This window comes from Octopus sinensis, linkage group LG21, assembly GCF_006345805.1.
Source record: "Octopus sinensis linkage group LG21, ASM634580v1, whole genome shotgun sequence".
NCBI classification, from domain to species: domain Eukaryota; kingdom Metazoa; phylum Mollusca; class Cephalopoda; order Octopoda; family Octopodidae; genus Octopus; species Octopus sinensis.
The window spans coordinates 5,102,742-5,127,741 of record NC_043017.1 but is presented as its reverse complement, the minus strand read 5'-3'; the positions used below and the strand labels follow the sequence as shown (position 1 = coordinate 5,127,741).

The 25,000-nt window shown below is 36.9% G+C and overlaps 1 protein-coding gene across 8 annotated transcripts in view; it reads right to left on the bottom strand.

Moving 5' to 3' along the window:
- LOC115222966 (ras GTPase-activating protein nGAP) overlaps nt 1-25,000 on the bottom strand; it is a 479,655-nt gene that overhangs the window by 252,541 nt on the left and 202,114 nt on the right. The window contains exon 1 of one of the 8 annotated variants that reach the window (XM_036511879.1): nt 1,026-1,102. The exons of the other annotated variants lie outside the window; for them this stretch is intronic. Coding sequence (XP_036367772.1) covers nt 1,026-1,087 — 62 coding nt within the window. The 5' untranslated portion in view covers nt 1,088-1,102. Of the gene's footprint in view, nt 1-1,025; nt 1,103-25,000 lie in introns of those variants that run through there. 8 annotated transcript variants of the gene reach the window in all.

The following is a 25,000-nucleotide window of genomic DNA, read 5'->3' as shown; positions in this document are numbered from 1 at the left end:
AATATAAAACGGAATATATTTCGCTTGTGTAGATAAATTGTGGTAGCTATTTCATTTATGATAGTGTAAGGTAGATGGATGGGAAATAATTTCAGCGAGATAAAACAATGTGCGCGCTCGGGTCTGTTGTGTGTGTGTATGTGTGTGTGTCTGTTGTGTGTATGTGTCTGTTGTGTGTATGTGTGTGTGTGCAGGTGTGTGAATATTTGTGTGTGTGCGTGCGGTTTTGTGTCTGTGCATGCTTGCATGTTAGGTGTATGTGTGTGCACTTTTGTGTATGAGCGTTAGCAAGTTGTGTGTGGGTGTGCGCGCGTATGTATGAATGCACTCGCGTGCACACACACACTCACATACACACATACACACTGAAAGATAGATCAAATGGAAAAGATGCATATACACAAACACACAAGAGGTTGCAACATCTTTATGTAACTCCAGCAGTTTCAGCCCGAGGCAAAGTATCTTTGATGTTTATATTTCACCAACACAGACACACACACACATCACCAATACAAACACAGACACACTCACACAACGTACATCAATGCACGCACATAATACGCACGAGAGAGAGCGCGCGCGTATTTGTGCCGATGTACGTACATCTGCGCGTGTGAGTGTGTGCGTACGAAGAGAGAGAAAGATGGATGGATGGATGGATAGATAGGTATACAGATAGAGAGAGAGAAAGAGAAAGATGGATGGATGGATGGATAGATAGATAGATAGATAGATAGGCATACAGAGAGAGAGAGGGGAAGGGAGGAAGAGGGAGAGAGATCAGAAGATGCCGAAACTGGAGTTAATCTCTAATCGATAGCTGATAAAAAGAATGCCTCCCCTCAATGCATGCTTTACGTAAAATACACGAGTGTATATATGAACGTATATAATCACACACACGCACGCACGTATATATAATTATACAGATATATATTATACATAGGTTTGTATATAAATACATGCATGCAAGGGTACACACACAAAGTGCGTGTGTGTCGATTTTCCATATAAAGAGTTACCTTTTCTTCCCCGTCGAACAGTAACCATTTCTGGGAACAATTCCCATTTCAGCGATTTTCATTTTCACATTAAATCTTCTACACGTATATATTCATCCATTTATCTCCCTATCGCCAAACGTTAACCGGACCGCTGTTCGTTTGTTTACGTCCTCCTGATATAGTTCAGCTTCGGTGTGTATATATGCACGCGCGCGCGCGTGTGTGTGTCAGAATCCAGGACATCGCCGTGGATACCCCCAGGAAGCCAGGCCGCGGATTGAATCAACAGCACCCTATTTTTCACCCCCTACTGTAACAATATTTCAGACGTAAGCAGAAAGTGATACTGTGGCGAAAAATGAGAATTCCTCCTAAAAGACTATTTTCTAGGTCATTCCAGCCAATAATTCTTCAGCGAATGCAAAATACGAAATTGATGACAGTAAATAAATATTCAGTAAGACACATCCGTAATTGTATCGTTTACTGGCTTTTAATCGCTGGGCTGCGGCCATGCTGGGGCACCGCCCTCTTTTACTTGTTTCAGTTATTTGACTGTGGCCATGCTGGAGCACCGCCTTTAGTCCGAGCAAATCGACCCCAGCACTTATTCTTCGTAAGCCTAGTACTTATTCTAGCGGTCTCTTTTTGCCGAACCGCTAAGTTATGGGGGACGTAAACACACCAGTATCGGTTGTCAATGTTGGGGGGACAAACACAGACACACACACACACACATATATATATGTATATGACAGGCTTCTTTCAGTTTCCATCTACCAAATCCACTCACAAGGCTTTGGTTGGGCTGAGGCTATAGTAGAAGACACTTGCCCAAGGTGCCATGCAGTGGGACTGAACCCGGAACCATGTGGCTGGTAAGCAAGCTACTTACCACACAGCCTCTCCTATAATTATTATTATTATTATTATTATTATTATTATTATTATTGTGTGAAGGCGCATGGCTCAGTGGTTAGAGCGTCGAGCTTACGATCGCGAGGTTGTGAGCTCGAATCCCGGACCGGGCTGAGTGTTGTGTTCTTGAGCAAGACACTTTATTTTCACGTTGCTCCAGTTCACTCACCTGTAGAAATGAGTTGCGACGTCACAGGTGCCAAGCTGTATCGACCTTTGTCTTTCCCTTGGATAACACTGGTGGCGTGGAGAGGGGAGGCCGGTATGCATGGGCGACTGCTGGTCTTCCATAAACAACCTTGCCCGGACTTGTGTCTAGGAGGGTAACTTTCTAGGTGCAATCCCATGGTCATTCATGACCGAAGGGGGTCTTTACCCCTTTATTATTATTATTGTGGTGAGCTGGCAGAATTGTTAGCCCACAAGACAAAACGCTGTGTAGCATTTTGTCCATTTTCACATTCTGAGTTCAAATTCCACCAAGGTCAACTTTGTCTATCATCCTTTCCAGGGTTGATAAAATAAGTACCTGAAACTGATGGACTTGTACAAAAATTTGAAATCTTAACAATAATAATAATAATAATTATTATTATTATTTTATGTTTGACTTCTGCTTTATATTTGTACAAGTTGGCTCCAAGTCTCACCCAGCGACCTCAAGAGACAACAGGTTAGAAATTCGTGATGTTGTTATGCTTAGTGTGCCATATATTTGGTTTTGTATTTAGTGTTGTACTAGTGAATGTCCAAAAAAAAAGAAAAAACGAAAATTATGTTTGTTTTAAAACTTGAGATTACATAGAAAGTATTTTGCGTAGGATATGAGCAGTTCCCATGAGCACTATCTTTTCTTTTATTATTATTATTATTATCATTATTATTATTATTATTTAGACAGAGGAAGGGCATCTGGCCATAAAAAGCTGAGCCAAAACAGACAGAGAAGTTTGGTGCAGGCTCCTGCCTGGTCAGCTCCTGTCAAGCCGTCCAACCCATGCCAGCATGGAAGGAGGATGTTAAACAATGATGGTGATGGTGATGATGAGGTGTTGAGCTGACAAAATCATTAGCAGACCAAAGCAGAATGCTAAGTGGCATTTTATCGTGTTTACGTTCTGAGCTCAACTTCCGTCAATAAGCTCTGAGTCAATACTTACTGACTTCCCCATCCCTCGAAAATTCCTGACCTTGAGTCAAAATAAAGGATTACTATTATTATTATTACTATTATTATTATTATTACTATTATTATTATTATTATTATTATTATTATTATTACTATTATTATCATTATTGTTATTATTACCTCTGCCTTTGCTAAGGCTGGGGTATTGTTTTCAGTCATGTTTGTTTGTTGGTTTGTCCGTCGACAAGATATCTCAAGAACCACTGGATGGATTCGGATTAAACTTTCAGGGATATTTGGCCTCATGACTGGCACAAATTGATTAGATTTTGGGATCGATCCAGTACTGGACAAGGATTCTGGACTATTTTTCCGGGTTTTTTACTTAATTTTTGAGAGCAGTTGGATTCATTTTTAGTATTCTCATTTATGAAAGCAGTCGAGTTTATTTCAGATATTCTCATTTTAAAAATCATCTCTGGCTAATTGTTGAGAGGACATTGGTGCTGCCTTGGTGGAAGTTTGAGCTGTCTGAGTACTATTATTATTATTATTAAGGCAGCAAGCTGGCAGAATCGTTAGCACGTGAAGCAAAATGATGCTACATTCTGAGGTGCCTTTCATCCTTTCAGGGTCAATAAACTAAGTACCAGCTGCACACAGGAGTCAATCTAATTGACTGGTCACCTCCCACAAAATTTCAGGCCTTGTACCTATAGTAGAAAAGATTATTATTATTATTAAAGTGGCGAGATGGCAGAATCGTTAGCACGCTGGACGAAATGCTTAACAGTGTTTCGTCTGCTGCTATGTTCTGAGTTCAGATTCCACCGAGGTCGACTTTGCCTTTCATCCTTTCTGGGTCGATAAATTAAGTACCAGTTATGCATTGGGGTCGATGTAATCGATTCATCTCCTCACCCCTAAAATTGCTGACCTTGTGGCAAAATTCGAAACCATTATTATTATTATTATTATTAGTGCCATATCACACACAAAAAAAAAGGATTTTGTGGATTTCTTTGTTCTACAACATTCCAGGCAATAATGTCTCCTAATGCTGCACTGTTTTTCAACAACAGTGAAGAGCAGCAGAGTTATCAGTAAGGGAGAGAGAGAGAAATAGAGAGAGAGAGAGACAGAGAGAGAGAGAAGGATGCTCTTCCTGCCGTTATACAACAAAGAGATTGGAAGTAAGTGTCACATCACAACTGTGTAGAAAAGAAACAATAAAATTGAGTGAATGCATAAAAATTCCTCTCCTCAGAATGGCACTTTTGTTGGTAAACATTCCTAAATGGTGTGAAACAGCAAGAGTTGGAAGCAAATTTCAATACACAAATATTATATTATGTCATTCATGTGATGTCACAGTCCTTCTTCCCCACCACCAATGGACTGCTCCCTCCTCAAACCCTGTAACTAAACTGCTTTGAGCTATAAAGTTTGCTTTTTTTTCAAAAAAAAAAAAAACTTGAGTTTTTTGTGTTTTTAGTTTTTTTTTTTCCTCTCATGTTGTCTCTTTGAAAACAACAACAAAAAAAACATAACACTTTGGAAAGTAACATGTAAACACCGTGTTTATTTAATTAATTGTTAATTATTTAATGAAAAAAGATAAAAGTATTTTTTTTAATGGTTCTTCCTTCTACAAACGCATGCAAGCACTTGTGCATATATATATGCACATTATTCGATGTGTATGCACACTCGACATAAATACAAGCACACACATACATGAATACGTACATATACATGCACATACACATAATAGAAGTATATGCACATATATACATGTTTATACAATACATATGCACACACACATGGAGGTACATTGTTAGTAGTATATGCACATATATACACACAAACATGTACACATGTGCATACATACATTCTTAGAAGTATATGCACACAGACACTAATACAAGCACACGTACATACACACACAAACAAACAAGTTTATCACACACACACACACACTCATTCAAGCACATGTATGCACACACACTCTCTCTCAAACATATACACACAAACTCAGGCACACACACACTCACTCACTGAAGCACACGTACACGCACACAGTCTCAAGAATATACACATGGACAAGCTCACACACACACACACACACACACAAACATGCTCAGCCACACATACTCACTCACTGAAGCACATGTACACACACACACACACACACACACAGAGTCTCAAGAATATACACATAGACAAGCTCAGACACACACACACACTCACTCACTGAAGCACATGTCCGTACACATACACTCTCTTTATACACACACAAAGATCACACACACACACACACACACACACACACACAAACAACTTTCACTTGTTTCCTCATTATTTATTCAGCTTCTGTCAGAGAAATTAAATTAATGAATTAGAAATACAAATGAAAGAATCCTGCCAAGATTATTTCTTCAGATGACTCTTTGAATATTGGTTTTATTTTGGGTCGCTTCTGGGAAGAACTGGCAGCAGAAAACAGTTGAAATTTCTCCCCAGAATCAATAGTGAAAGTTATTATGAAACACACACCCAAAGGCAACTCATCTTCCTCTCTCTGTCCCTCACCCCCACCTCTCCCTCTCTGCCCCTCACCCCCACCTCTATCTCTCTCTGTCCCTCACCCAACCTCTCTCTCTCTATGTATCTATCTATCTATCTGTCTGTCTGTCTGTCTATCCATTTATCTCTATCTTTCTCTATGGTTGTTGAGTTGTTCTTGTGGCAAAGTGGTTAGGATACTTGGCTCACAATTGTATGGTTGTTTGGTCATAATGTTGATCACAACTTTAGTCACAACGTTGATCCCAACTTTGGTCACAACATTGATCACAACTTTGGTCACAACATTGATCACAACTTTGGTCACAACACTGATCACAACTTTGGTCACACTGTTGGTTACAATGTTGATCACAACTTTGGTCACAATGTTGATCACAACTTTAGTCACAACGTTAACCACAACTTTGGTCACAACACTGATCATAACTTTGGTTACAACATTGATCACAACTTTGATCACAACTTTGGTCACAACACTGATCACAACTTTGGGTCCCAATGTTGATCATAACTTTGATTTCAGCTTTCAGAATAATTCTAACAATCTCCTGAGACACCACAGGTGGTAAGGGTGGTTACGAACACAAGACCTGAAATTGGTAACTTGATTCTTCATCTCTTTGGTTAATAGCTTCTATTCCTACTTTGGTTATGATGCTACCACTCCAGATGTTTGAATTCTACTGTAACAGCAATGATGTAAATGTCAGCTGATTCCAATAATTATGGTTTCCTGGCAGTTAACAGAGAGTCTGCTACAATGTTGGGTTTAAGATTTTAATGGAAGATATCCAAATTTCATGAAGTAAATTGTCATCTCTATATATGTACACAGAACCTCAGCACTTTGCTGATTGTAAACATATTTGTCTTCCAGTTCTACTGATGTGTGTGTGTGTGTGTGTGTGTGTGTGTGAATCATCAAAAAAATATGGATACACATACATATATACACACACACATATACATACATACACATGCACGCATACATACTTATATACATACACATATATACATCGCACATATATATATGTGTGTGTGTGTGTGTGTGTGTGTGTGTGTGTGTGTATACATATATACATATATATACATACACACATATACACATATATACATACACACATACATATATATATATATATATAAAAACATACACACACACACATGTATACATACACTATATATATTCATATATATGCACATATACACGTTATATTACATATATGTATACATACATATATGCACACACGCATAAATACACAAATATATATACATATATTTACATATATTTATACATATATGTGCACATATACATGTTCTTTTCTATTCTAGGCACAAGGCCTGAAACTTTGGGGGGAGGGAGCCAGTCGATTAGATCAATCCCAGAATGCAACTGATACTTAATTAACCGACCCCGAAAGGATGAAAGGCAAAGTCGACCTTGGCAGAATTTGAACTCAGAACATAAAGACAGATGAAATACCACTAAGCATTTCACCAGGCATGCTAATGTTTCTGCCAACTCACCACCATACACACATATACACGTTATATTACATATATGCATACACACATATATACATGCGTATATGAACACGCGCATAAATACACAAATATATATATATACATATATTTATACATATATGTGCACATATACATGTTCTTTTCTATTCTAGGCACAAGGCCTGAAACTTTGGGGGGAGGGAGCCAGTCGATTAGATCAATCCCAGAATGCAACTGATACTTAATTAACCGACCCCGAAAGGATGAAAGGCAAAGTCGACCTCGGCAGAATTTGAACTCAGAACATAAAGACAGATGAAATACCACTAAGCATTTCACCAGGCATGCTAATGTTTCTGCCAACTCACCACCATACACACATATACACGTTATATTACATATATGCATACACACATATATACATGCGTATATGAACACGCGCATAAATACACAAATATATATATATACATATATTTATACATATATACGCACATATGCACGTTATATTACATATATGCATACACACATATATACACACACACATAAATATATATACTAATAAATACAAGAATGTATATACACACACATACACACAATATTCACCCATGAATCATACTGAAAGAAATGGAAGGATTTTGGTAAGCTGTGCATGCTTTTTTGGTTAAATCCTGCATTCATAGAGTTTACTTGAGAATCTGTTGAAAGATTTCTTTCATGCCAAAATGTCACAGGGTAGATTGTGAAGAAACCAAAGCAGGCGGTTCCAGACAGATAGGAGCAGAGATTTATAACAGCAAGTTTATGTATATACTGGGTTGGTGCATAATTATTGCGGCTCTTTTTCAACAAATTTTATTCAACAAAAGCAATAACAGTATTTAACCCTTTCGTTACTGTATTTATTTTGAGATGCTTTGTGTTTCCTTCCGTTATTTTAAATATAACAAAGAATTTAGTAAAATAACTTAGTTATCATTCAGCTAGTGTTAGGAATATAAATTGTGACTAAGGTTTGGTGGAAGATTTTAATTCAGAACTTATGAAAACAAGACATTTGTACTACAGAGCCAGAGGTGGTTTCAGCCAGGTTGGTATCATAAGGGTTAAGAATTATTTCTCTATTATATATTTTAACCCTTCTGTTACTATATTTCTGTTGAGATGCTCTGTGTTTCTTTCAGTTAATTTTAAATATAACAAAGAATTTAGTAAAATAACTTAGTAATCATTAAGCTAGAACATAAATTGTGACTAAGGTTTGGTGGAAGATTTTAATTCAGAACTTATGAAAACAAGACACTTGTACTACAGAGTCAGAGCTTAGCAGTATTTCGTCTGCCATTACGTTCTGAGTTCAAATTCCGCCGAGGTCGACTTAGCCTTTCAGCCCTTTGCGGTCGATTAAATAAGTACCAGTTACGCATTGGGGTCGATATAATCGACTTAATCCGTTTGTCTGTCCTTGTTTGTCCCCTCTGTGTTTAGCTCCTTGTGGGTAGTAAAGAAATAGGTAGATAGATATAGATAAAAGATCCAATGCAGGTAGAATCCAAGGAGAGATAAACATCAATTTGATTCACAACCAAAAGAGCTACTCTAATAGTTTCATGCTTTTATGATACTATAAAAAGGCATATTTATAAAATACACACCCTGTATTTCAAAGCAAGCTTTCAGGTTCTGTTTGTGTGTTATATAAACAGGCTGAGAGTTTGTTTGGAGAAACGTGGCATGTTTTATAAATATGCCAAGTCAAAGTATTAGAAAAGCATGGACTGAGTCCATGAAGCATTTAGTTGAAGACTGCAGCATATATTCCTATCAACCTCTTTCGCCAAACTGTAAGTGAATCAGCACCAGTTGTCAAGTGATGGTGGTGACTCACAAAGTCACACACACACACACACATATGAAGAGCTTCCTCACAGTTTCCATCAACCAAATTCACTACCAACACATGATGAATATTATTACAATGGGCATGGTTTGTGCAGGGCCAAACCCATTCCCTTGTCCCTCAAACTTGCATTGGTCTAGTGCAACAAGTGTCATGTTGTTTGTTCCTTCTCAAGCCATGCCTGGCTCATAGGGCCGGTTTCCCGGTTTCCTTGGCGTATAGGTTCCCCACCTGGACGGGACGCAGGTGAGCTGCAAGATGCAGGAGGAAAGAGTGAGAGAAAGTTGTGGCGAAAGAGTCAGCAGAAGTTTTGCCATTACCTTCTGCCGGAGCCTGCTTTCAGATTCTGTCTACCAAATCTACTCACTAGGCTTTGATCAGCCCAAGGCAAAAGTAGAGGACACTTGCCCAAAGTCGCACACAGTGGAACTGAACCCTGAATCGTGTGGTTGAGAAGCAAGCTTCTTACCACACAGCCACAATATATTTACATAATCATGTATAGATTTATACATAAATGTGTGTGTGTGTGTGTGCATATCATCATCATCAGCTAACATTTGGTTTCCATGGTGGCATGGGTTGGTGTATGTAAATACGTATATATATATATATATATATATAGATAGATAGATAGATAGATAGATAGATAGATAGATAAAATACAGTGTACATTTAAACACATTAAGAGGTTTCCCTCATAGGAATCATTTACGCTAGAAAGAACAGCTAAAGTCCAAACCACTATGTAGATAGATAGATAGATAGATAGATAGATAGATAGATAGATAGATAGATAGATAGATAGATAGATAGGAGAGGGAGAGAGAGAGAGAGAGAGAGTACAGGGATAGCTAGATAGTTATCCTTCTACTATTTCTAGAGGAAGAGAGAGAGAGAAACATAAGATTAAAAGATAGAAACAGATACAAAGTAATATGATTTATGAGAGGACAATATCATAGTCTTGACCTTATAGAAAACAACATCCTGCTAAATAATATACAATCCTTCCAACCTAATCTCCAAATCCCACTGTAACACAGAAATTCTCTCTCCCTCTCTCTCACACACACACACCTACCTCTGTTAATCGGCAAAGACATGCAGAAGAATGATGGGGGTTGCATCTCCATATTTCAGTAAGAAAAACACAAATGGATGGAATCATATCTGGTTTAGTGAAGTGAGGAATAATGGACAATGATAGATGTCAGGTTATTATATGGAATGGTGTGTGTGTGTGTGTGTGTATTCACACTTGTGAATAAGTTTATATATATATATGTGTGTGTATGTATACATTTTTATGTATATGTTTATATATATAATATATATATATATATATATATATATATACATATATTTGTTTATATATCTAAGATTATATATATTTACATATATATAAGTTTATATATACAAATATCTAAGTTTATATATACATATATTTAAGTTTATATATAGATATATATACATACACAATTGCACTGTAGAAAGTGTTTATAAGTCATTTAAAAACATACAAAAACCGTTAGATTCACTTCAATATTTAAATGTAATTTTTCAAAAATATCTTTTTTTTTTTATGAAGCATGGAATTTTATCAGTGAACAGGCTGCAGTTTCAAAGCGATGAAACTAGTTTGACAAATTAAATTTAAAAATTAAATTTAAATGTTGAAGTGAATCTAATGGCTTTTGTGTGTTTTTAAATGGCTTATAAACACCTACCACGCTGCAATTGTTTTTGTTTCGGCACACGATCTCAGATCACGTCACTTGCTATGCAAGTACATCTCAGTTATATATATATATATATATATATATATATGATGATGATGATGATGATGATGATATATATATCATTGCTATTACTTTAAACTGTTGTATGTCCAAATTTAGCCAAATGTGATTTTTACAATATTTATTTTTGCTTGCAATAACCGGTTCTTTTGGTCAAGCTATCGTATCTCCAGCTTCTTCAGATGCCAAGGTATCAAAGATTGTCAAAGTGTAATAGGATGGTTTTGCTATGGAATGGTGAAACTATTTTTTCATTTTCTGAAAAAGCAACATTTTGGACTTACGACACTTTTGCATAATAGCAACAATATGTGTGTGTGTGTGTGTGTGTTTTTAGTCTTTTACTTGTTCCAGTCATTTGTCTGCAGCCATGCTGGAGCACCACCATTTAGTCAAATAAGTCAACCTAGGAGGAATTCGAAACCAGAACATGGAGACAGACGAAATACAGCTAAGCAGTTCACCCAGTGAGCTAACGATTCTGCCAGCTTGCTGCCTTAACAATAACAATGATAGTAGTAGTAGTAGTAGTAGTAGTAACAACAACAACACAACAACAACAACAATTATAATGATAATTCTTTCTGCTGGAAGCACAAGGCCTCAAATTTGGGGGAAGGGATTAAGCCAATTACATCGACCCCAATGCATAACTGCTAGTTATTTAATCGACTCCTAAAGGATGAAAGGCAAAGTCAACCTCGGCGGAATTTGAACTCAGAACATAGCAGCAGATGAAATGCTGTTAAGCATTTTGCCTGTCGTGCTAACGATTCTGCCAGCTCACCACCTTAATAATAATGATAATAATAATAATAATGATAATAAACAGTGATAATAATTTATAATAATAATTAGTACTATCGTTATCACACTGCGTCAGTAATTTTGACTGGAATCGTATGTTCAGGTATATTCAAATGAAGAAAACCGAAAGACAAATTTGACTTTCGTGGCATTTTACCTTGGAGAATAAAGGGACATAAATAATTACTCCAAGGCACCATACTTGGTGCTCCACCGATTTTTCCGACCCACCGCCATCATATTGACTGAACGACATGTTTCAATTATGTAATCGTTAGTCATACTGGAAGTGAGTTATAATTTAAGCCTCAGGAAGACGATGACAACAACGACGACAACTACAACTACTACTACTACTACTACTGCCACTATTATTGCTACTACTAGTTCACAGTTTGAGTTAAGACCACTTAAAGAAAACTGAATCACTTCACAAAAGAAAAGACTAACGACTGCAAGAACTGCCGCCAAGTTGAATGACAAACAAACTTCTGAAGAATGAGCTGAGTCACTTGTTTAAGATGCAAGAGGAGAGTCACATGTTTGCATGTCTGACCTGTCGCATCTTGTCAAACTGTCCAAACCATAATTTCTGCTGAAGCTGTTTTTGCTTCTTTCACTTCTTTTAGAAATGTAAAACAAACACCAGTTACATAACAGTGTTGACCAAAGCAACTACAAACCAAACTACCACAAAACTATGCCCTTGAGGCAAAATTAGAAATCCTTTCCTTTATCCATGATGAAATATCCATTTATTATATTTCATCATATTTCATGTTATATATATATACATATATATATATTTATATATATCATATTTCTTAGGAAGTATGATAAATTGAAGATAAACATCCAGTTTGATGTATATTTGATCTACGGCACTTCAGATACTGTTTATAGCCTTAAAAACACTGTTTTGCTTCCAACAGTCTCTCAGCTTCAACAACAAATGCACGTACAAATACACACAGAGAAGAATCCTGTATATATATAGGCAGGAGAGTTATATGAGATTATATGATGTTTGGTCATTTTGGGGTGTGTGTTTATTGGTGATGTAAGCAAAGTAGAAAGCCACAACTGGACATATATAGAGAGCTGTGTGGGAAGGTATTTCACTGAAAAGGGAAAGCAAAGAAAATGTTTCTACATATAGGTGCAGGCATGGTTATGTGGCAAGAAGCTTGCAATGATACACACGCGGTCACATATTGAAATGACCGGAAAGGAATGGGTGAAGAAAAAGTTCTTTCTAAGACAAGAGAGTGCAAGAGAAGGAGGTATGTGTGGGTATGTGCATGTGCGCAGGTCTGTGTGTGTGTGTGTATATATATAATTAATAACAAAAAAAAACCCAGAAAAAGACAACATGAAGACATGGTATATGCAAAGTACTACTGAGATGCTCAGAGAAGGAAAGAAAGAGTGGTCGTTTTATGTTTTGAGCACAGCTCTTCTTCAGAAATAGGAGACATTGGAAAGTCCAAAAGAAAAGGAATAAGATATACATACATCATCTTCATCATCATCGTTTAGCGTCCGCTTTCCATGCTAGCATGGGTTGGACGGTTCAACTGGGGTCTGGGAAGCCAGAAGGCTGCACCAGGCCCAGTCTGATCTAGTAATGTTTCTACAGCTGGATGCCCTTCCTAACGCCAGCCACTCCATGAGTGTAGTGGGTGCTTTTTACGTGCCACCGTAATGTATATACATACATTATATATATATACATATATACATACATACACATATATATATATGAATATATTTATGTGTGTGTGTTTGTCCCCTCAACACCACTTGACAACTGATGGCGGTGTGATTATGTACAAGTAACCTAGCAGTTCAGCAAAAGAGACTGATAGAATAATTACTAGGCTTACAAAGAATGAGTCCTGGGGTTGATTCGTTTGACTAAAGACGGTGCTCCAGCTTGGCCACAGTCAAATGACTGAAACAAGTAAAAGAGGAAGGCCCGCAATTTTAAGGGAGTGGGGAAGTCATTTATACTGACCCCTGCGTTCAACTGATACTTAATTTTATCAACCCCTAAAAGGGTGAAAGGCAAAGCCGACCTCAGCAGAATTTGAACCCGGAATGTAAAGCTATACAACATGCCACTAAGTATTTTGCCCCACATGCTAACAATTCTGCCAGCTCACTGCCTTCATTAATTAATATTGAATGTTGCTATCACATGATATTACAATCAAACAGTAATTGTATTATGGCTGAAGGTTATTATCATGATGAACTAACAAACTAACTGGAAATACAGCTGAACATTATGACAGAAGGCATTTGACAAAACTGGGGGAACACTATATACATACAAACATGTATGTATGTATGTATGTATGTATGTATATATTTATATATATACACATATACATATACATATACATATATATATAAACATATATATATACATATATATAAACATATACATATATACATATATATAAACATATACATATATATATACATATACATATATATATACATGTACATATATATAAACATATATATATATATATGTATATATATATATATATATATATGTACATATTTATATGTACATATTTATATATATATCTTGCTATTCTGTTTTTCTTACACAGGCACAAATGTGGCTACAAGCACACACAGAACCACATACATGGAGATAAACACATGCACACATATATAAATATTAGACATAAACACATGAATGCATACATACACACACACACAGACACTCATGTAGATACAGGCACACACACATGCAAACCAAGTCTCGAGGGTAAATTATGAATTACGTTTCTCGAAGCAGAATGAATAATGAATATCAATTTCAGTGGTAAACCTCGTGCTGAATTGAATTGTCAAATACATATAGGGGGTGGCAGGCACACATCAAAACCCACACACATACATATATAAAATACATGCACATACATTTGATAAATATATATATATATACACACATACACACACACAATTCACACATATACAAATTCACATACACATATACTACTTTTATGTTCGTAAAGGAATTATATGTTGGACTCTGTGTGAGTGTGTTTTATATATATATATATATATATATATATATATATAATATATATAATATATATATATATTACACACATACATAACACGTATACATACATGCATCCATACATACATACACATATACACACTAAATGTTTGTCTAAAGGTTTGATCTGGATTTGTGTGCTGAAACAAATGTATTTTTCATATACATGTATGTAGATATACACAAATATAAACTTATACATACATGCACATATACACCCCTATCCAATTACACACACACACATGTACACACACTCATTCACAAATACAGTTTAGTGTGTATTTATATGCACATATACACAAAATATATTGGCATATTAATGTATATATATGTGAATGCAACATTATAAATCAAAAGTCATATATATTTATATATACATCGTGTGTGTGTGTATGTATGAATATATATGTATATATATATATATATATAATGTGCACACATGCACATATTGAGCATAAATGTGTATACACATACATAGATGAACAGACTTACACACATATATACATATATGCAATAAAAATTGCATATATAAAGATACCGAATGAGAAGGTGTGTACACATTGCATGTGAGTATGTATACGTCTATTTCTCTCTCTCACAAAAGCTGAGCTATAAAGTCAGTACCTTTTTTTACACTTAACTTTTATATATACATTGTATAGTTTTTCTTTTCACCTCATAAATTTTCATTCCATGCGAGCACAAGGCAAGAGGTGAGGTCCTGAATCTTAAATCTAATCTAGAATATTGAAATCAATAATAGTTGGCTGCTTGTTCTTCAGTTGGAAGCAACATTTAGAACATAGAACGTAGCATCAAATAATATCCTATTGGATTGGGGTACCCCTCCACCTCTCTCTCTCTCGCTCTTTTGCTCATGTTATGATGTGAGTTCAAATCACACCTGTGCAACCCCACTTTGTAATGAGTGTTCATAAAAACATGTAACTATAATTAGTAAGGGTTAATTAAATCATTTACACTACTACCTGAAAAAAAATTTTTTTTGAAAATTTGCAAGAAACATACACACACGCACACAGAGGCACACACACACACACACACACAGAGGCACACACACACACAGGCACACACACACACTGGCACACACACACACATACAAATGTATATGCATATGTTGGCTGAGAGGTGAAGAAGCTTGCTTCATTTGCAACCCTGTGATTTCAAGTTCAGTCCCACTGCTCAGGTGTGACATTTGGGACAGGTGTCTTCTACTATAGCCTCCAGGGCTGACCAATGCCTTGTAGATGATTTTTGGTAGGCAGAAACTGAATGAAAGCCTACTGTGTGTGTGTGTGTGCTTTATCCCCTCCCACTGATTGATAACTAGTGTTGATTTGCTTACAACCCCATAACTTAGCAGTCCAGCAAAAGTGACCAATAAAATAAGGACCAGAATATGATTACTAAGATCATCCACGGTGTTGCCCCAGCATGGCCAAAATCCAATGATTGAAACATGTCAAAGATGTCATTACCATCACTGTTTTCAGTGTAATGTCTACTTTTTCATACAAAGGTGGACAAGAGAAACAACAATTAGAAGGACAGGCAAAAAAAAAGATGGGTCGTTTGAGGCCTTCTTTCTTCAGTCAAGTACCAGATGTCATGACTGTTTCGGGCAGTGTCCAAAACGTTTTTTTCCCAGAAAACAAAGAAATAGTTTCACCATTCCATAGCAAAACCGTTGACAATTTTTGATATTTTGGGCATCTGAAGCAGCTAAAGATACAACTGTTTGACCAAAAGAACCGGCTATTGCAAGTGAAAATAAATATGGAAAAAAAATGCATTTGGCCAAATTTGGACACATGATAGTTTAACACAATAATGGGGCTTTAAGAGTACCATCTGAGCATGATCATTGCCAGAGCAACAAACTGGCTTCCAAGCTGGCGGCATCGCCTCACTGGCACTTGTGCTGGTGGCACGTGAAAAAAACATTTGAGCGAGGTCGTTGCCAGTGCTGCTGGACTGGCTTCCATGCAGGTGGCACATAAAAAGCACCATTTGAGCATGGCCGTTGCCAGTACCGCCTGACTGGCACATAAAAGCACCCACTACACTCTCGGAGTGGTTGGCGTTAGGAAGGGCATCCAGCTGTAGAAACTCTGCCAGATCAGATTGGAGCCTGGTGCAGCCATCTGGTTCACCAGTCCTCAGTCAAATCGTCCAACCCATGCTAGCATGGAAAGCGAATGTTAAACGATGATGATGATGATAATGATATATATATATAATATATATATATTATATATATATATATATATATATATACACACATATATAAAATAGATTTCAGTTATTTTATCACATGCTTTACTACATGTTGAGACTGAAGAAAGGTTGTACCTAGTGGAAAGAAATCGATATAAACAGCACAGTCGTAGTAGAACTTGTATTGGTAGTAGTCACAAAAGTGGTTGCGAATGTTGTGTGGTAGTGTTAGTAGCTGTATTAGGATAATAACAATAGTATTAACCGCAGTAGCAGAATTTCCATGCATCACCTACACACACACATATATGTATGTATCTATGTAACATAGCAACACATGAATGTGTGTGTGTGTTGCAATTTGCTGTTAGTTTAAAACAGTTCAATAAATATGTAAAGATTCAAAAAACAAGCACTTTCAGAAATCTTCCTCTTTCTCTTTCTCTCTCTCTCTCTCACTCGCGCAGAAATTAAAAAGAAATGTCATTTTTGAATAGAGAAGTAATGAGTTTTAGTGTATGGAGAGGAAAATCAATAATTTTGGTTTTTACTTATCATCATAATTGTTGTCCACCATTTTCACTAATACCGCAACCATCATCATCACCATTATCATCACAATCATCATGACTATCACCTCTCTCCCTCTCTCTCTTTCTCTCTCTCTTTCTCTGTATGTATATATATGTGTGTGTATATATATATCATCATCATCATCATCATCATCATCATCATTGTTTAACGTCCGTTCTCCATGCTAGCATATATATATATATATGTATTCTTTCATTTGTGTCAGTTATTTGACTGTGGCCATGCTGGAGCACTTCCTTTAGTCGACCAAATCGACTCAAGGATTTATTCTTAGTAAGCCTAGTACTTATTCTATTGACCTCTTTTGCCAAACCACTAAGTTATGGGGACGTAAACACATCAGCATCAGTTGTCAAGCAATGCTGGGAGGACAAACACAGACACACAAACATATATATATATATATATATATATATATATATATTATATATATATATATATATATATATATAATACACACATATATAAAATAGATTTCAGTTATTTTATCACATGCTTTACTACATGTTGAGACTGAAGAAAGGTTGTACCTAGTGGAAAGAAATCGATATAAACAGCACAGTCGTAGTAGAACTTGTATTGGTAGTAGTCACAAAAGTGGTTGCGAATGTTGTGTGGTAGTGTTAGTAGCTGTATTAGGATAATAACAATAGTATTAACCGCAGTAGCAGAATTTCCATGCATCACCTACACACACACATATATGTATGTATCTATGTATACATAGCAACACATGAATGTGTGTGTGTGTGTTGCAATTTGCTGTTAGTTTAAAACAGTTCAATAAATATGTAAAGATTCAAAAAACAAGCACTTTCAGAAATCTTCCTCTTTCTCTTTCTCTCTCTCTCTCTCACTCGCGCAGAAATTAAAAAGAAATGTCATTTTTGAATAGAGAAGTAATGAGTTTTAGTGTATGGAGAGGAAAATCAATAATTTTGGTTTTTACTTATCATCATAATTGTTGTCCACCATTTTCACTAATACCGCAACCATCATCATCACCATTATCATCACAATCATCATGACTATCACCTCTCTCCCTCTCTCTCTTTCTCTCTCTCTCTCTCCTCTTTCTCTGTATGTATATATATGTGTGTGTATATATATATCATCATCATCATCATCATCATCATCATCATCATTGTTTAACGTCCGTTCTCCATGCTAGCATATATATATATATGTATTCTTTCATTTGTGTCAGTTATTTGACTGTGGCCATGCTGGAGCACTTCCTTTAGTCGACCAAATCGACTCAAGGATTTATTCTTAGTAAGCCTAGTACTTATTCTATTGACCTCTTTTGCCAAACCACTAAGTTATGGGGACGTAAACACATCAGCATCAGTTGTCAAGCAATGCTGGGAGGACAAACACAGACACACAAACATATATATATATATATATATATATATATATATATATATATATACATATATATATATATGTACAACAGGCTTCTTTCAGTTTCCGTCTACCAAATCCACTCACAAGACTTTGGTTGGTCCGAGGCTATAGTAGAAGACACTTGCTCAAGGTGCTACGCAGTGGGACTGAACCCGGAACCATGTGATTGGTAAGCAAGCTATTTACCACACAGCCATTCTTGTGTATATATAAGACACAAGGTCACCTCCTCCAATGCCCTAACCCCTCTCCAAGGTTCTTGTACCTCCTCTACATCAAGAAAGCTGTTTCTGTCTCTGCCACACTCTAAGCCTTCATCTTCTGACTCAAGATCACCTCCTTCAATGTCCCCACCCCGCTTAGAGGTCCTTTATCTTGCAAGTTGCACCCTGCCAGTGCTGGCGTCACTTAAAAAGACATCCTGTCCACAGTGGTTGGCATTTTTGGAAGGGCATCCTGCTGTAAAAAACCAAGCCAAAACTGACCTCATTTGTGCTTGTGCCACATAAAAAGCACTCAGTTCACTCTGCTGGGTGGTTGGTGTCAGGAAGAGCATCCAGCCATAGAGACCATGCCAAAACAGACACAGAAGTTTGGTCAAGGACAGACAAAGGGATTAAGTCAATTACATCGACCCCAGTGTATAACTGGTAATTATTTAATTGACCCCGAAAGGATGAAAGGCAAAGTCAACCTTGGCGGAATTTGAACTCAGAACCTAACGGCAGACGAAATACGGCGACGCATTTCGCCCGGCATGCTAATGGTTAATAATAATAATAATAATAATAATAATAATACTCTCTTTCTCTCTTTTACTTGTTTCAGTCATTTGACTGCGGCCATGCTGGAGCACTGCCTTTAATCGAGCAACTCGACCCCGGGACTTATTCTTTTGTAAGCCCAGTACTTATTGTATCAGTCTCTTTTGCCGAACCGCTAAGTAACGGGGACATAAACACACCAGCATCAGTTGTCAAGCAATGCTAGGGGGACAAACACAGACACACAAGCACACACATGCATATATACACATATATACGACGGGATTCTTTCAGTTTCCGTCTACCAAATCCACTCACAAGGCTTTGGTCGGCCCAAGGCTATAGTAGGAAGCACTGGCCCAAGGTGCCACGCAGTGGGATGAACTCGGAACCAAGTAGTTGGTAAGCAAGCTACTTACCACACAGCCACTCCTGCTGTAATAATAATAATAATCTCTCTACATCACCATATCAGCATCATAACATCATCATGACCACTACCACCCTCATCATCATCATCATCATCATCATCACCACTATTACTAACAATAATCATTTGAACTTTTACCATTTCTATTGAGAAATTATCCAGGGAGGGAGGGAGGCAGTAGCAGCAGTTTTTATTATGTGAGCCATGACTTGCTATGTTGAAGGAATCTTTTATGCAATTCTGACAGATGCATTGTTGTTCTCGTAAATGTTGGTGAGCAGAATTTTGTTTGCGGAAGAGAAATTAGCATAGGAACGTTGCTCATAATTTAGGATTAAGTGGAAGGAAGAAGAACAAGAAGAAGAAGAACAACAGCAACATCAATGATGATGATGATGAGTAATGGTAGTGATGGTGGTGGTGGAACTTTTTATTTATTGGTTACAAAGCCAAAAGAAAATGAAGACAAAAGAAAACAAGAAGAGAGAATACATGATAATGATGATGGTGATGATGGTGATGATGATGATGATGGTGATGGTGATGATGGTGGTGGTGGTGATGATGATGATGATGATGATGGTGATGATGATGGTGATGATGATGGTGGTGATGATGGTGGTGATGATGGTGATGGTGATGGTGACGATGATGGTGATGATGGTGGTGGTGGTGGTGGTGATGATGATGATGATGATGATGATAGTGGTGATGATGATGGACTCTCCCATTGAAGACAATGTACGAGCATTCAGCTTTTGCCAAATGACCTGCACCAATGGTTTGTTTATGGCGATCAAATCTTCGTGCCACACATTAGCTTGCTCTCTCTCTCTCTCTCTCTCTCTCCAGCAGATCGATGTTGTCTGAACAGGTGTACCGTGTGCCACACGCCAGGTGTCGGGGTGACCGCAGAGCAATGTCAAATGAATTGTTTTGCTTAAGAACACAATGCCCCACCCAGTCGAGAAACTGAAGTCACTAAGTCTTGCACCCACAATAATAATGATGATGATGATGGATGATGATGATGATAATAATAATGATAGATGCCCTGTGCAGTACCAGGCAATGGCTCTCATGGCTTCTGATCTTAACTGATTGGAAGTGTTATCGTGTACGTTGTTTTGTCTTGGTATAAAAGATGGACTACAGCAAATATTCTGCTCAATACCACAGATTTGCTTGTCAGTTGTTTGACCTTAACCAGTTGAGCTTGTCCCTTAGTGGCTGACGATATGTGCATCTCTGATCACGAGCAGAAGTAGTGGGGGAGCATCATAGCCATGTGTTGAGAGGGATACTTTGAGGTTTGGATAATTCACCTCTGGAAACATGGGTGGTTCTTTCAACATCCTTAAGCAACTCTTATTCAGGGACCTTTTGAGCAGGATGGATTACTCGACCAGAAGAAAATTCTAACTGGGCCCCACCTGCAAGGTCATGTGCTGTTTATCTTGATATGAGATCACCATGTCACACACATATGGTTATGATGCATGTGCCTAGTGTACTCTTATCAGACGGGTAGTCATGATGGGTATACCAGGCTTTGTATATTTTACCCCAGTGTCACTTAGCATGCACTGCTCTCTCATTCAATAATGATAATGATAATAATAATAACAAATAGGGGCTGCAATAAGGGTGGGGGCACTTGCAGAAAACAGCACTGCTTGGAATTGCTTGAATACTCCGGATGTTGCTCAAAAAGAAGGGGTGTTCACTGGTAGTGAACAGCTAGCACCGTGGTACATCTCCTGCATTAGAAGCTGTGCAAAGACAATAAATAATAATAATAATGATAATAAATGAGAGCCATTGCCTGGTACTGCATCAGGGCAATTATTATCATTATTATTATTATTATTATTATTATTATTATTATCATTATTATTATTATTAATAACTCTTTTGAGACCAACCTGGTTGAAACCGCCTCTGGCTCTGTAGCAGAAATGTCTTGCTTTCATAAGTTTTGAATTAAAATCTTCCACCAAACCTTAGCCACAATTTATGTTCCTAACACTAACTTAATGATAACTAAATTATTTTACTAAATTCTTCGTTGTATTTAAAATTAATTGAAAGAAACACAGAGCATCTCAACAGAAATACAGTAATGAAAGGGTTAATTGACAATGATGATGATGATGGTGATGATGATGATGATGATGATGATGATGATGAAATTAAGGCAGGGTACAGTGGATGATGTAAACTAAACATTATCAACCGAAACTTCTTAGTCAGTGTGTATAAATGTAGACCTCTGGGTCACTGTTTCAACTTGAAGTCCTTCAAGGAAGAACAAACACTTCCTGAAAGACAAATGGAATTTGGAACACTCTTCTGATCTGTTCAAAGACATTTTCAGAGGAATTAGCTGCTGTTGGAGGAGAAGATGTGTCAGTAAGTTCACTGGGGGAAAAGGGAAGGGTGAGAAGGAGGGAAAGAGCAAAAAGTAGGGACAAGGGTATATACACACACACTTCCTTATACATACACACGCCCATACATACATTCACACACACACATGCATATATATATATATATATATATGCGTGTATGTGTATACATACATTCACACATATACAGACATATACACTCAGTCATATATATATATATATATATATATATATATATAATATATATATATGCGTGTATGTGTATACATACATTCCACACATATACAGACATATACACTCAATCATATATATATATATATATATATAGAGAGAGAGAGAGAGAGAGAGAGTGAGAGAGAGACAGACAGAGATTTGTACATACATAGACATTCATACATATATAGATATATATAAACACACACATACTATGTTTATGTGTGTGCATGTATATATACATATATACACACACACACACACACAATCATACACATATATGTACACACACCCATATGCCCATCACCTCCCAAGTAGAAAGAACCAGGAAGAGAAAGCACAAGTAGATAATGGCTATTGACAGACTTGAGAGAGGGAGAGAGAGAGAGAGAGAGAGAGAGAAAGAGAGGAAAGAGATGAGTCAGAGACTGAAGACTCTTAAGTAAATTATGAAACAGTCTAAAGTCTGATAAGATGTGTGTGTGTGTGTGTGTGTGTGTGTGTGTGTGTGTGTGTGTGTGTCACAAAGACTGGTCTTCCTGTTGCAGATCAGGAAATATTTCAGCTCCACACAACTACTGACCCTTGACCCCTATACAAAGGTCACATAAAACCCACAATGCAATATTATTGCTCCCACATCTAGAACAGTGCTGCTGCTGCTACAACAGATACAAAAATCCTAGACTTCTAAACAACAACAACAACAACATTAATAATGAATAATATCGAAGACAACTGGAAAGGTAAATTCCTAACCACCTGTCTCAGATATTGATCAAAATCTAACACATAAATGGCGACAAAAAAGAGGGAAACAGAAGGTTTTGTTATTGCAGTGCAACATCAGAGCTTACCTACCAGAAACTACCATGCAAACGTCCTTAAAGTTGGATTCTGTTCAAGAATTCTGTTGTGGTGGGCAGGGTTATCTCAAATGTCTGTCATAAACTCGACCAGTTTAAATCAGAAGTTCTCAACCCTTTTTTTTTTTTTACCTAAGGATCTCTTTGATTCCTGCTTTACTCTACTGGACCCCCAGAGCCAATTGATGTTTAAAAACGCCCTATTATATTTTTTATAATTAGATATCTTAAGGAACTGTATAAAAAAACAAACTGTTAAAATATTTAATGAATTGTTGAAGAACAACCAATTTATTGTACATAAATTATAACAAAACCAGATATGGTCCTCAAAGGTCATGTAGACCCCCAAGGGTCATGTGGGCCCCGGTTGAGAATCACTGGTTTAGATATTACATTGGCAAAACTGGTAGAGCATTAGACAAAATGTCTTGTGGTATTTACTTTCAGTTGTTCCTGTCTGAGTTCAAATCCTGGCAAGGTCAAAATTTGCCTTTTATCTTTCGGAGAGCAAATACATAAAATATCAATGAAGCACCTGGGTTTGATTTAATTGACTGATTATTGCTGTCTAAATATAATTTTTGCTGATACAGACAACCAGTTGTCGACTTTTGGAAATTTTTATTGTTTATTTTATGATATTTCATATCCGGCATTTTGCAGTAATATAGCAAAATGAATCATTTAACATCACCGTAACCATCATCATCATCGGCATCATCATCGTCATCGATATCATCACCACCATCACCACTACCACTATTCCCACCAACAACACCGTCGGCATTGTCACCATCATCATCATCATGATTAGCAGCAGCATCAACATCATACCTATTACCACAACCACCACCACCATGGTCTTGATATTCATTGTTATTTGGCAGGTATGCAAGTGTGTGTGTCTGGGGGTGGGGTTTAGAGTACAAGGAGGAGGACTGGAGGTGAAATGATTATCTTAGGTTATTTCTTTCTTTCTTTTCCTTTCTTTCCTTCCTTCTTTCTTTCTTTCTACTTTAAATTCAAAACATGATTTATGACTGACACAACAAATATAAGGAAACTTTCTTAGAAAAATAGAAAATATCAGAAATTTAAGATAAGGAAACATGAAACATTTAGCTATGTGTGTATGTAAACATACACAGACAATGTGTGTCTCTCTGTTTTTTTTTTTTATTCTCTCTCTGTATATTTCCTCATGTTCATTTCTGCTGAAGAGCACAGGCTCGAAACGTAAAAGACGTTCTCACCTTCCCGAGTGTCAAACTAATACACTTGCTTGTTGTTTATACATCTGTCTTCATCTTTTGTTTTTCTGTAAATTTCAACCCTATATA